General features: G+C 40.6%; 1 protein-coding gene across 4 annotated transcripts in view; it reads left to right on the forward strand.

The window, feature by feature from the left end:
• Positions 1 to 13,027, forward strand: part of CNTN6 (contactin 6) — a 124,547-nt gene that overhangs the window by 11,424 nt on the left and 100,096 nt on the right. For 3 of the 4 annotated variants that reach the window (XM_064433113.1, XM_064433112.1, XM_064433114.1), the window contains exon 2: positions 11,290 to 11,427. The exons of the other annotated variant lie outside the window; for it this stretch is intronic. In XM_064433113.1, the coding sequence (XP_064289183.1) occupies positions 11,384 to 11,427 (44 nt within the window). In that variant the 5' untranslated portion in view covers positions 11,290 to 11,383. The remainder of the gene's footprint in view (positions 1 to 11,289; positions 11,428 to 13,027) is intronic. 4 annotated transcript variants of the gene reach the window in all.

The following is a 13,027-nucleotide window of genomic DNA, read 5'->3' on the forward strand; positions in this document are numbered from 1 at the left end:
CAAACTTTGTAAGAGGTTTGATGAAATAATTTCTTTAGTAGAGACTCCAAAAGGTAAAAGTTGCTTTTGATAAGGGATGAAGGAATGATAAGAGAATGAGGAAAGATTCCCTTTGCAGTGAAAAGACAGATTTTGATATTCTTCCATTCTGCTGAACCAACAACTGTAAGAGTTTACAACAAACAGTTTGATGCAGGAATGAAACCAGAGAAATTTCACTTCTTGTGTCACCACAATGGCACAAAATGGATGAAGGGTGCAGGAACTGCTTGGGAAGTACACAGAAATAGGATATGAAAGTGGAATGGAAAATACAGAGCAGGGGGGTGAAAAGGGAGGGAGCACCAGCTAAACATGGAATTTGATTGGCACAATAACATTCAAACGCCCAGGATTTTTCCCTCTGGAGATTTCTCTGGTTAATTGTTAGTTTTCCCCACACTTTTCCTGGGTGCTCAGGACTGTGGTGGTGAGGGAATAATGGGAATAATTCCCCAGCACCCCGTTGTAATTTGGGCACTTAATCAGCAAAATCATTTGCATCAGGACTTTGCCCACTAAGTGCTCCTCAGAAGGGCCTGGGGTGAGACAGCAGAGCTTAATTCACTTTTTCTTTTCTGTGTTAGAGCAGACAGTTTGGCATTGTCTCCTCTCAATTATTCTCTGTGATTCCAACAACATATTTTGGTGCATAAAGAGAGTGGAAATGAAAGCACTGAATAGAAGGGGATAAAAGAGGCTCCTTGGAGAGCTGATGTTAAAAGGCAACAGGTGAAAATCCTGTTAGATTGCAGTGTCCAGTTTAATGGATGAGGAAACAAAGCAAGAATGAAAAGGAACTTCTGCCTCTAAAAAAAAAAATGCACTGCAAGGAGAAATCTCTTGCTAAATATTTATATCCAGTCCTGGCCTTTCACAGCCCTTCACGTTTTTGAATTTTAGAATAGATTTATTTTAAATAACTGCATACATAAATAAGTGCATCCTAAATATACCTCTCTGTGTATTAGGAGACTCTAAATAAAATTATTATTCTTATCATAAAACAGATAAATTTAAAGAGTTCTTCTCTCCAAATAGATTTGGTCCTGGTGCAAATTTGCATTTTTCCATGAAGGTCAAGGTTTTCCTACTCTCACCCTGGAGTAGCCAACCCTCTTTAGCTGTTAAAAACCCAGAACTCCTCCAGAATAGCAAGTTCAAGTTCTTCAGTGAACCCAGGAAGGGAAAACTTTCCTAAATCCTGATTACTATTCCAGCTAACATTTTGCTTTTCTAACCTGTTCTGAGTTTGGAGGAATTGTCTGCTGCATATCCAGCAGATGCAAATGCATCAATCCCTGCATGTGTGACTTGTTTGGAGTGCAGGGCAATTATCCAGGAATAAAATCAATTTCTAACAAATCATCTGCCATGTGCAAAGCAGGCCTCTAATAGTAATTAAAGTCATAAAATGGATTAATGTTTCTCTCTATCTCTTCCTTTTACCCACTGGAAAAACAGCTCATACATGAGTTCTAGGAAAGTGCATGAACTGCAGAAGGAATTAATTAATAAGCAACAAATAATTACAAATCAATTCATTTTAGGCCTAGGATTACATCATGATTTTCAAGCAACTTGATATAATTGACCTAGGTCATGTGAACTGACTTTGAAGTGACTTTGAGGGAACTTAGATGTTCATATGGAACTTGTAACAAAAATAAAAATATATTTAATGTATAAAAAGGAGAAAAAGAGATAAGTCTTGTTTTAAATGCACCAGGACATTCTTTGTAATAAAATAAATCTCTGAAGTTTTACTTCTTTTTAGCTTACATTGACGTGTTCTCCAATACACTCAAACACACAGCTCATAATCAAGTTTTCTTCTCAAATTGCCAATTTAAATTTAAAAAAAAAAGTCTATAAGTTATTTCCTGACTTGAAGCACAGCCATCTTCTCAAAATCGAAACAGTGGTTATTGTTAAAGCTGTTAAAGTAAGACATGACTATTTATATTTATTAAATCCTAATAACTCAATAATTTTAACTCTGGGCAGGGAAGCTTTCCTGTTAGATTAAGTCTTTTTTTGACCCAGAGATAGGGAATTTAAAAAACTTTTATTCCATTTTCAGTCTCATGAGGAGGGTGAGACAATACAGATGTTATAATTCACACCATCACAATCAGAAGCCAACTATTTTTTAATTACATAATACATTATAAGTATTTTTTGGCCTATCAGCTTCAGCCATGCCATGCTGTAAATGCCTTAAAGCCAGTCATCTAAAACTACCCCTCATGGGTCCTATTCCAATGCATCTTTCATAGTTCTATTTCTCAAAAATATCCAGTCTAATTGGCAAAGCTCTACACATCCATTCCCCACACCTTCCCAATTCCCATCCTTGTCCTTCCTCCTGCCTGGCTTGGCTGGTGTGGAGCAGCACCCTCAGGGCATCCCCTTCACCCACCCAGTGCTCGTGGACCCCTCTTGGGTCACCCAAACCCCTCTGGATTTTCCTTGGGGGATCCTTTAGAAACTCCAGCTTTGCTCCTTGGTGTTTAAAGGACTTCCTCTTCTTCTTCCTCTTCCTCCTTTCCTTCTGCATTCCACCAGCATCCAGCTCTGGAGCTCCAGCAGAAGAGGGAAATCATTTGTATTCCTCTTCCCATCTCCAGATCATCTTCAAACCTGTCTAGACATTAAAGCAATCTGTTTGCTGCACTGATTATTCCACTTGGCTCTGTCCCCTATCTTAAAATACATAGATTATGCTGAATTAAGTCCAATTTCATCCAGAAACCAACTGATTATTTCCTTCCTTTTCCTCATTATCCAAGAGATTCTAAATGATAGCAATAAACAGCAACAGCATCACCAAGGAGGAAGGGAATGGGAAGGATCCTCATTTCACACTGAATCATTTACTTGTTAAACAATAAGCCTTGAAATTAACTTTCCCTCCTGACACCCCTGCATGCACAAATGCAAATAAAATGATTACAGACTTCATCTTGGGCAAAAATAATGGTCATGGATGGTTCAGCTAAGTCACCCTGGAATTGCAGCCCTGCTTGTTCCTGTTTTATTGGGTAGAATTCCACCTAATCATGGTTTAAGTCTGTGGCCACCCAGCTCAGCCCAGATCTAGTCCTGGCCACTTTATTTATTGCTGCACTGCAGTATATGGCTATTAAAAATTCCAAATATTTCCTGACAGCTCTCGGGGGAAATCTACAGTTCATAATTTCCTTTCATGGTCCTATTAATACTTCCTGACAGGCTGAAAGCCAGTTGTTAATAATCTGGAAGATTTCCAGGTTCTTGTCTAAAATTAGCTTCAGTTTCACTTCTATTTTTTTTTGGCAAATCTTAACCCTGATCCAGAAATTTCTGAGGCAGGAGTGGCAGATGGATGTCCTGCTCCCCATCTGCAGGTGTTTGGCCAAGCCTTGAACCTCCTGGTTCAAAAGAGCATTTCTCCAACTCTAAAACTCCAGGGATGCTTTGCTCAACTCCAGCTTCCCTTTGGGAAGAAAGTTTGGTGGATTTGTGAGTTCTCTGTGTCGAGTGGGCAAAGAAATTGCCTTTTTTTTTTTTTTAAGGTATTGTGAAGGCCACAAGCTGGAGGACCATGTGTGTAAGAAGTTCAGCAGCAAAAAATAATAAATACTAAAGATACTGTTTATTTGAAAAGAGAACCCCATAAAGATATCACAATGCCTTTAATATTGATTTTAATAAAAAGATCTGGGATATTGAATGTGAAGAAGCAAAAGATTAAACTGCAAACACCCAGTAAGAGACTTTAGGGTGGCACAAATGAAAGCATTGCTAAGATATCAGCTCAGAGAGAAACAACTGCTGCAAGAGATCTTGAAAGAGATGAAGTCTTCAAAATATCATTGTAAAAGTTTATCAAATATTCCTTTATTAACCTCCATATCTTTGAAGAAACCTGCACACTGTCTTTTGATGATATTCTCATTTTGATCCTCTTTTTACTGAAGAAATGGGAATTTTGCTGCTGACTTCAGTCAAAACAGGATCAATTTTTTTATCATTATTACACTGATAATATTTGGAAGGAGGTTTTTTTAAGCTTTTACTCATAGATATGAAGTAGATATTAAACTTTTCACCTGGGAAGAACAATGTGTGCTCTTCATTCCCAGTGCTTGGGTGCCATCAAGATCTGCAGCTTCAGTGTTTATGAACAAGTTAAAAGAAATGTGATAACTGGCTCAAAAATAATATTGTCAGATTTGGTAAATTTAACAATTTCAGATCTCTTCGAAAACTGTATTTAGCAGTGTATTGAATTGAAAATTGATCCACACTTACATTTCAGCCAGACCTTGAAAGCATTTTTATCAGACTTTTTCCATCTCAGTGTTTGCTCAGTAATTGCAGCAGACTGTATTAAATGATTGGGAGAGAATCTTCTTGTTGTTGGACATTATCTATATGATGAAAACTTCTCAATTCTATTTCACATAGAAAACATTGTCTCATGCTCTCCTGTAATTCCCATAAATCTCTGAGGGTTGACATGATGTTTTCATCCCACCAACACTTCCAGGACAGATTTCACACAGGTGTTGGAGGTCTATTCCCACATATTTAGGGATTAAAATGAGAGCAGTATTGTTTTAACCAAAGAATGAACAATCAGCCCTTTCAGACTGATTACTGGCATTGTACAATGTATAAATTTTAAAAAAGAGTGTCAAAATACAGCTCTAAATGTGGTTGTATGAGATAGCTGCACCTGGGTTCAGCACAACGACTGGGATTGTGTTATTCTCTGTTATATTCATTATCACTTAAGCACTTTGCTGTTGAAAGACATTTTAATGCTGGTTTGTCAACAGCACAGCCCACTGGGGTTTCTACCTTTCAGTCTTTGTATTTGGGTTAAGTACAGCAAATTCTCTCATTGGCTCTTGCCTGTGGAGACAGGGTTATTTACAGCTGGGAATGCCCACACAATGTTTGGCTACTGCACTGAACCCGTTCAGATATTCATGAAAAAATGGATGAATGAAAGAGTGGCGCTCCCTGAGACCTTTCCAGCAGCTCCAGTGGGATCCTGAAGCACTTGGACACATCCTGCAGGGCACTGATGGCAGAGGAGTTTCTCTTTTTCAGCATCCCTCTTTATGCTCCCTAATTGTTGCTGTGAAAATAAAAACACAGGGAAAAATCCAAATAATTTAAAAGATATTTAAATCCTGCTGTATCTTGTACTTGACTGTTAAAGAACGTGGGAATCCTTACAAGGATGCTCAGAATCATGGAATGGGTTGGGTTGGAAGGGATCATAAAGCTCATTCAATGCCACCCCTGCCGTGGCCAGGGACACCTTCTGATGCCTTGTGCAGGCTGCCCTGGAGCAGAGGCTGGGCAGAGCTACAGAATAAAGCAGGGATTGATTCCAAGGATCTCCTCCATGGATCCACCTTGGGCAGCACCAGAGCCCAGCCAGGGCTGCACCCAGGATGAACCCAAATGGTCCCAAAATGCACCCAGGATGAACCCAAATGGTCCCAAAATGCACCCAGGATGAACCCAAATGGCCCCAAAATGCACGAGCGCTGCCGGGGTCTCTCCCTGGGCTCAGCTCTGCTCCATGTGCACATTGCAGTTCAGTGGCCAACCCCACTGCAGCCCCTGCAGTCCCACCCTGCTTGTTTTTCTCTCTGCAGCCCACGGGGTTTGTGCTCCTGGGCTGAGATTGGGATCATTTGTCCTTGGTGCCCAGCTGGGGCAGGAATTGTTTTGTCTCCCTGCTCTGTGCACAGAGCTCACCATCCCCTGATGTGAACCCAGACCCACAGACTAAAGCAGCACAGAATGTGAAAAATAGAAAAGCTAAACCTGAGGCATCACTTCCACTATCCCAGGCTGCTCCAAGCTTCATCCAGCCTGGCCTTGGGCACTTCCAGGGATGTGCACCCACAAATTCCCCATGTCAGGGCCATTTCAATGCTGGTGAATCCATTTGGAAAGGTGAGTGAGGCCTCATCAGAAACCAGAGCAAAGTCCATCCCATTTCTCCTCAATTGTCTTAAATTTGGGGAGTTTAAGACACCAAAAGCCTCTGTAGTGTCCCACCATGAAGGATCTCAATGTCACCTGAAACACAATGAGCTGTTTGCTCGAAGTTAGGAAAATGTTTTGAAAACACAAGATTTAAACCCTCCCCGAAGGCTTTATGCACTGAATTTGAATTGCAAATGAGCCACAATATTTTCAGTTTCTCTAGGAAAAGTAAGCAATAGCAGTCAGGAGTGAAAACCAAATGAAAATCCAAGTCCTTTTGTGAAAGAGGAAAAACAGAAGTGATCGGTATCGGAAACCTTTGTTAAATAGCATGGGGTGCTTCTCTCCCTCAAAATATGGTTCAATAATTCTAAATAAGCAGTAAGAACTCCGACAGCATACGTAAATCTTGCTGGAGCCTGGAAAACTGGTCACTTCTGCTCCTGCTCTGGTAGTTGCAAGTGTTTGCTATTCACTCTGTTACGGATATCTGGAAAATAGTTTGAGTGCAGAAAGAGCCTCAGGGATAAAAAGTTTGAAAAGAAAAATGTAGCCGTATATCATTGGCATTCATGAGAAAATTCACATTAGATGCCTTCGAATCAGGTGCTCAGGAGACAATAGAGAGATCAGGAGCAATGGTGTGCCAGGAATGCAAGCCTGGCTGGGACAGACTCGGCTTATTCCCTGGCACATGAGGAATACAAAAGTGTGGAAGGCCAAATTCAAAAGATAATAGAGATGTGTGGAAGCTGGTGGGAGGGAAAGCTGAGGCTGCAGAATAAAAGGGCTGTGCATGCACTCTCTGTATTAGAGCCTTTCCCTCCACATTTCCATTCCTTTCTTCTGCCATACAGATCTCATTCTATAGGTGGTTACACCAATAAACCTGGAGTGAAGCTCCCCCACCAGCATCACTGTGGAATTTGGCCCCAGATCCCTGTTGTTACACCTTTTTTTTTTCCCCACCAGGTCAAAAAATTGCTCTTTCTGCACACACAGCCACATTTTGCCATGGGTAAAAATGTCAATTTGCTGGAATTTAGCTGAGAGCAAAATCTCATCATTCTCAGGGCCTGACAGGTTTTGCCCCAGTTCAATGTCACATCACCACCTGAACCAACTTTTACTTGCAGAAAACTTAACAGAAAATTGTGGCAGGAGTGGGAAGTGGGGCCTATTTTCATGAAAATTCAGATGACACCAGAAGAGCAGTTTTGTCTTTTGTCACAGATTTGGTCCTGTAAATGTTTTGTTACTCAAAAAATAAGTAGTTGTAGAAATTAAGGGTCTTGAAAACCAAGGCCTCGGCACCAGGTTGGGCTCAGTAAAGAACAAGACACTGGCATTAATATGTTAAATATATGTCAGATTATTTTAATTAATAAATGAATCCACAGTTTATTCCCTTCTAAATTCCAAGGAAAACAGCTGTACAACTGCACCCTCCAGCCACACAAGACAGCCTTTCCCTCCGTGTGCTAAGGGCCAAGCCAACACTCAAATCCCACTTTTAGACTGAATTTTTCAATATCCCAGATGTCCAGGAGGGAATGTTTGATGACAGCAATAGTTTTGTGTACTTTCTTTCCAATATTACCTGGAATGTCTGTGAGAAGAAGCAGGTGCAGCACAACTCATCCATTGCTGACCTGGGAATTTTATCCATCTTTTTCCATTTATTCACCTCCTGTACATCCCTGTGTGTCCCACACATTTGGATGTCCCAGGAGCAGATATCTCTCCTTCCTCACAGATAAGAAGTAAAAATGACAGGAATAAAGTATGTGAGGACTGAGTTCTTTCCTATGGACTTGTTTTCTCTAATGGGAAAACAACAAAAAATGATGTTTCCTCCTTCTGTAACAAACATATTTGTATAAATTACATCCTGCTGACAAATGGACACACAATCAGGATTTTTAGGGGGAAATGTAATGTTTCCCCCATGATCATATTTAACATATTTTGTTTTCCATCCATCTCTCTGCTCAAACCATGGCATAACAATTAGAATAAGTGATAGCAGCACATCCAGAAAACAAAGGGTATGATGGCAGAATTTATCTTGTTACATTTCTTGATTTAATGCCAGTCTGGGATTTCTGGTCTGAACCAGATTTTTCTTATGCTATAAATATTTCAGTTTTTTCATTTATTCTTGATTTAGTTTGACAGTAAATAATCCCATGGAAGCAGCTGTTGGAAAGATGTTGTAAAAAATATTAAGTGCCTGCTCGCCAGTTCAGTCCTTGTGTTTGTCAAAGGGAAGGGAATAAAACAGTTGGGTAACTTAAAGGAAATATGTATCTGTGTGTGTGTATATTTACAGTAATGCCCCATAATTTGCAGTCCTAGGAAAGAAGAATTACAGTTCTGAGGATTGATCAATACCTTGTATGAATACAAAGAGTTTGGGTTTTATATTCTGGATATTGACAGCTGCAGGTTCTTGTTTCAGGGTTCCAAAAACTCATCCAGAACCCAAGAAGAGGAGAATAGAAAGCAGAGAGGGTTTCAAAAGGATATTGCAAAGAAAAAAAGGATCTGTCCTCTTGGAAAAAGCAGGGTCTGGGCAGTTATTTGGCTTTTATTGGTTATTTTTTCTTTGGAATATTCTTTGTTTGGAATATCAGGAAGCATGTGAGTAACTCTGGATGGTCTAAGTCCACTCGCAATTTTCTTTGGTAACTCCTGCACCTTTAGAAGGGACTTCTGCACTACATAACTCACACACCCAATGTGGAAGGACCAGAAACTGGACGTATTTGAGAGATCTTGTGGAAAAGGAGTTGGGTGGGACCAGCACTGGGAGGTGCTCCCTGTCCAAGAAAACAACCACAGAAAAATACCCAGCACGGGAGGGAAATCCAGATTGAAATTCCCAGGCCAGGAAATTTGGCCTGGGAATGTGCAAAATTCGTGGCAATAACTTCAGCAAAAGGGGATAAATTGCAGACAAACGCTGGTTGTTATCTGCTAACAGCCAGCTTGGCACCCACCAGGATGATTTGTCAGCAAATGGGCAATCTGAGCCTCCTCACCCTCTGGTGCTGCTGCACACACAGGCCCTGGGTGCTTGGGGAATCTTCTCCCTCCTCCAGGGCAAAAAATCTAAAACTGGGACAGGTAAAGTCACAAAATTAATGCAGGAAAAATTAGATGACATCTAAGTAATTAATTAAAATCCTAACTTACATTTTTTGATCTGAAGGGATACATTCTGTTCAGGAAGGACAAGGGAAAACAAATTTAAAGAGGGTTTTTTATTTTGTCTCAGATATCACAGATACGTACATGAGCTTCAAGACAAATATTGACAAGCAGGAGAAAGGGTGTGAAATAAATATGATGTGATTCAATAAGGAAAAACACCAGGTTTTCTACTGAAGCAGAAATAATCAATGCCTACCTTCAGTATCGCCAGGTGGTTTAAAGGAGGGGTTGGAGTGGAACCTGGACTGAAGGCAAGTGATCTAAAAAAGCACCCAAAAGTATTAAAAAAAGAAAGGAAATATTGATTGAGGGTGTTTAGGTGCAGTCGCTGCCACTTTGGGCAGGGTTCATATATAAAGGTACAACCCAGCTCATCCTTCTCTGTTTCTATTCCGACAGAATTATAATTTAATACTTTTTAATCCTTTTCCTTTCAAACACTTATAAATTTTGCAAATGTTCTTCAGTAGATCACAGCTGCGTGTGAAGTAGGACATCATGAAAGGCTAAAAGAAACTCTGGGGTTTTTCCATATTTTTTTCCCCAAAATTTAGAAGCTTGTCAAGTTTTGATCATTCCTCAGGATTTTAAGTGTCTCCCTTGAGACCACCTGCATTTTTTAGGTAAAGTTTATAGAAAATATTAACAAAATTAAGCCCCTTAGAAAAGTGGGACAGCTTCCAGAAGATTTGGATTTCTTAATTTTCTAAAAAACATCTCTCTCACTCCTGTGAGCAATAAGTTCCAGGGCAACCCTGGATGAGATCTTTTCACACTGCTGTGAAAAATGAGACGAGTGAGAAGAGAATATGGATCCATAAGTGTGCCTCATAATTGTAATTTCTCAGTGGAAAATTTTCAGCACTTAAAAGGTTTGGAATGATTTTACAATTCTGTAAACTCATTTTATTAAGTGATTTCTGGTTTCAGCTGCTTTATGAACTGATCCCCCACAGTAAATCACTCGTTTGCCCTTTGGGAGTATAGGCCAAACAGATACTTTTTCCTGGCTTAATTCATCATCTGTTGACTGAAATGTCAAAGGAAATTAGAGGAAATTGTTATGTAAATCCTTACTGCGGATGGTTCATTTCTGAAGGATCAAACTTCACAGAGAAAAGGTGTTTTTTCCTTTCTGCATGGGGTGTGTGTGACACTGTGATCCCTTCTCCTCCCGTGGGAGATCAACTGTTTTGCATCGGGATACAACACATTCACCAAAGGATCCTGGCTGGGATCAGACCCACACCACGATGGAATCTTGGAATCCCACACTGATTTGGGTTGGGAAGGACCTTAAAGATCCACTCCCACCCCCTGCCATAGCAGGGACAACTCTCACTGTCCCTGTAAAGTGCTTCAAGCCCTGTCCAGCCTGGCCTGGGACACTGTCAGGGGTGGGGCAGCCACAGCTGCTCTGGGAATTCCATCTCAAACCCTCCCCACATCTCAAACCCTCCCAGGGAACAATTCCTAATTCCCAGTCTCCCACCCAGCCCTGCCCTCTGGCAGTGGGAGCCATTCCCTGTGTCCTGTCCCTCCATCCTTGTCCCCAGCCCCTCTCCAGCTCTCCTGGAGCCCCTTCAGGCCCTGCCAGGGCTCTGAGCTCTCCCTGGAGCCTTCTCCAGGTGAACATTCCCAGCTCTCCCAGCCTGGCTCCATGCAGAGGGACTCCCTTTGATGAAACAAGAAATATCTTAACATTTGATGAACCTTTAGGAGTCGAAAAAAGCTCATTTTTCCAAACACCCAGCACTATCTGTCAGAGGGATCACAGGCAGATTTTTCTTTCCTACTTGGAGAAACTCCCTCCCATCCAAGAGATCTCTGTGCCACATGGAGGGGATGGGAGAAGCCCCAATCTTACTTTTGATTTTCAGTCCAACTTTGAGTCATTTTGGAATTATTTTTGTGCCAGGATTTGTAGTGTCTGAGTCTCCAAAAGGTGCAGTAGAACGTGATTTTACCTGGGGAAATTTGGGGTATTGATTTGGAGTCCGTACTTTAATTGCCCAATATCTCTTCCTGTTTTTGCAGAATATCCAGGTAGTCACAGGAAGACACACTTTACTTTCTTCCACTGATTGGATGGGAGGAATTTTTGACCTTGGAAAGTGGAGATGGTGTTGCTATGGAAACTAATAAGTCTGCTGCCATTCATGAGCTGCAGCACAGGTAAAATGTTCCACTATTAGTGTTTGTGATTGATAAATCTCTGTCAGTGTCATAGTTCTTGGAGAAAGGAGAAGCAATTACCAAAATTAACAGCCCTTTTTTGTATGAACAAGTGACTAAGGAGCTTTTCATTAGGACACGCTTTAATTTTAAACAACTCCAGGTGCTGCCTTTGAACCAGAAAAACACTTTTCAAGAGCATAAGAAAGCTGGAATCCAGGTAATGGCTTTAAAAAATAGTCTAAGCTGTACCAATGAGAAAGAAAAACAATCGTTACTTGGGTGACAACATCATGAAAGCATTTCTTGTCCCCAGTATCAGCAGATGAAGCTGTATTGAAAACCAGACCAGTTTGGGAGGACTGAATTAATGGTTTGGATTCCACATTTCACATCACACCCTCCAAGTGCTTCCATGCAAGTGAAGTGTCTTTAAATCACAGTTAACTGAAAGGCAAATTAAAGTATTTATTTATGAAGTCCAAAAATGGGTGAGAATCATAAGGAGTGTCAATATAAATATACAAAAAAGAAGGAAAATCTTGCTTAAAGCCCAAAGCAAATGCAAACATTCCTTCTTTGCCTCCTGCTGGAGTGGTGATGGACCCTCATCCTCCCAGGCTGGTCATCCTGACACTCCAGGCTGGGATCAGAGGACAAAATGTGCTTGGAACAAGCAGGAATGCTTCCTCCCATTCTCCTTCCTGAATATCCCTTGTGTTTATTTAAAATATCAACAGTTTGTAACATATTGTGAGGTAAAATGGTCTTTTCTGCCTGGCTGGGCATTGCTCACAGTGAGGCTTTGGTATTCTGAGTTCATTCCTGCTCTGAACCTTTCTTCTAATTAAAAGCATATAACTTGACAATCCTGCTTCATAGAGCCATAAAAATGGGATTAACTCATGTGGCTCATTACAGCCTCATCTCCAAACACACTGAGAGGGAACCGAGCTCTTTGAGGTTCTAATGAATTTGGGGATGGACTGACCCTTCACACTTGGCTGTGATAGAAACCATGACAACTGACTTTTGTCTCCAATTAATGCATTGAACTCTAAATAGCCAGGATATTACTCATGTACTTACAAGGAAATTGTATTAAAGTAACCTCAAATGGTACTTAAATTAATTATGTAGTGCATGAGTCAGCAGCTGTTTGAAGTGAAGAAACAGAGCAGAGGGCAGACTTCAGTACCATTTTAAAATACAATTTAAATGAACCTCGATGCTGTTTTATCTAAATGTGAAATGTAAACCTCAGGATTAAAAAAAAAAAAAGAAAAAACAAATCTCAGGATCAGACTTTCTGTTAAATCAATACAAAATTGCTATTTCAGTAACAAACAACCAGTAAGTTAAGGGCTAAAAATCTTGGACTATATAAAATACTGTGATATATAAAATATTCCAAGTGAGCAGTCGTTCATTTAAGCCCAGCTTTCCTGAACTAATCTCAACAATCACATGTTTAGGACCCAAATCTTCCCTTTGATTCCTCATTGCCCCACTCAGCTCTCCTGGGTACCTCTCACAGATCATTCCCTTCTTTACTACTCTGCCTAAAGCACTTGTACCAGTCTTTCAGGGCACAGATTCC

This window comes from Passer domesticus, chromosome 9 (genome assembly GCF_036417665.1).
Source record: "Passer domesticus isolate bPasDom1 chromosome 9, bPasDom1.hap1, whole genome shotgun sequence".
In the NCBI taxonomy this organism is placed as follows: domain Eukaryota; kingdom Metazoa; phylum Chordata; class Aves; order Passeriformes; family Passeridae; genus Passer; species Passer domesticus.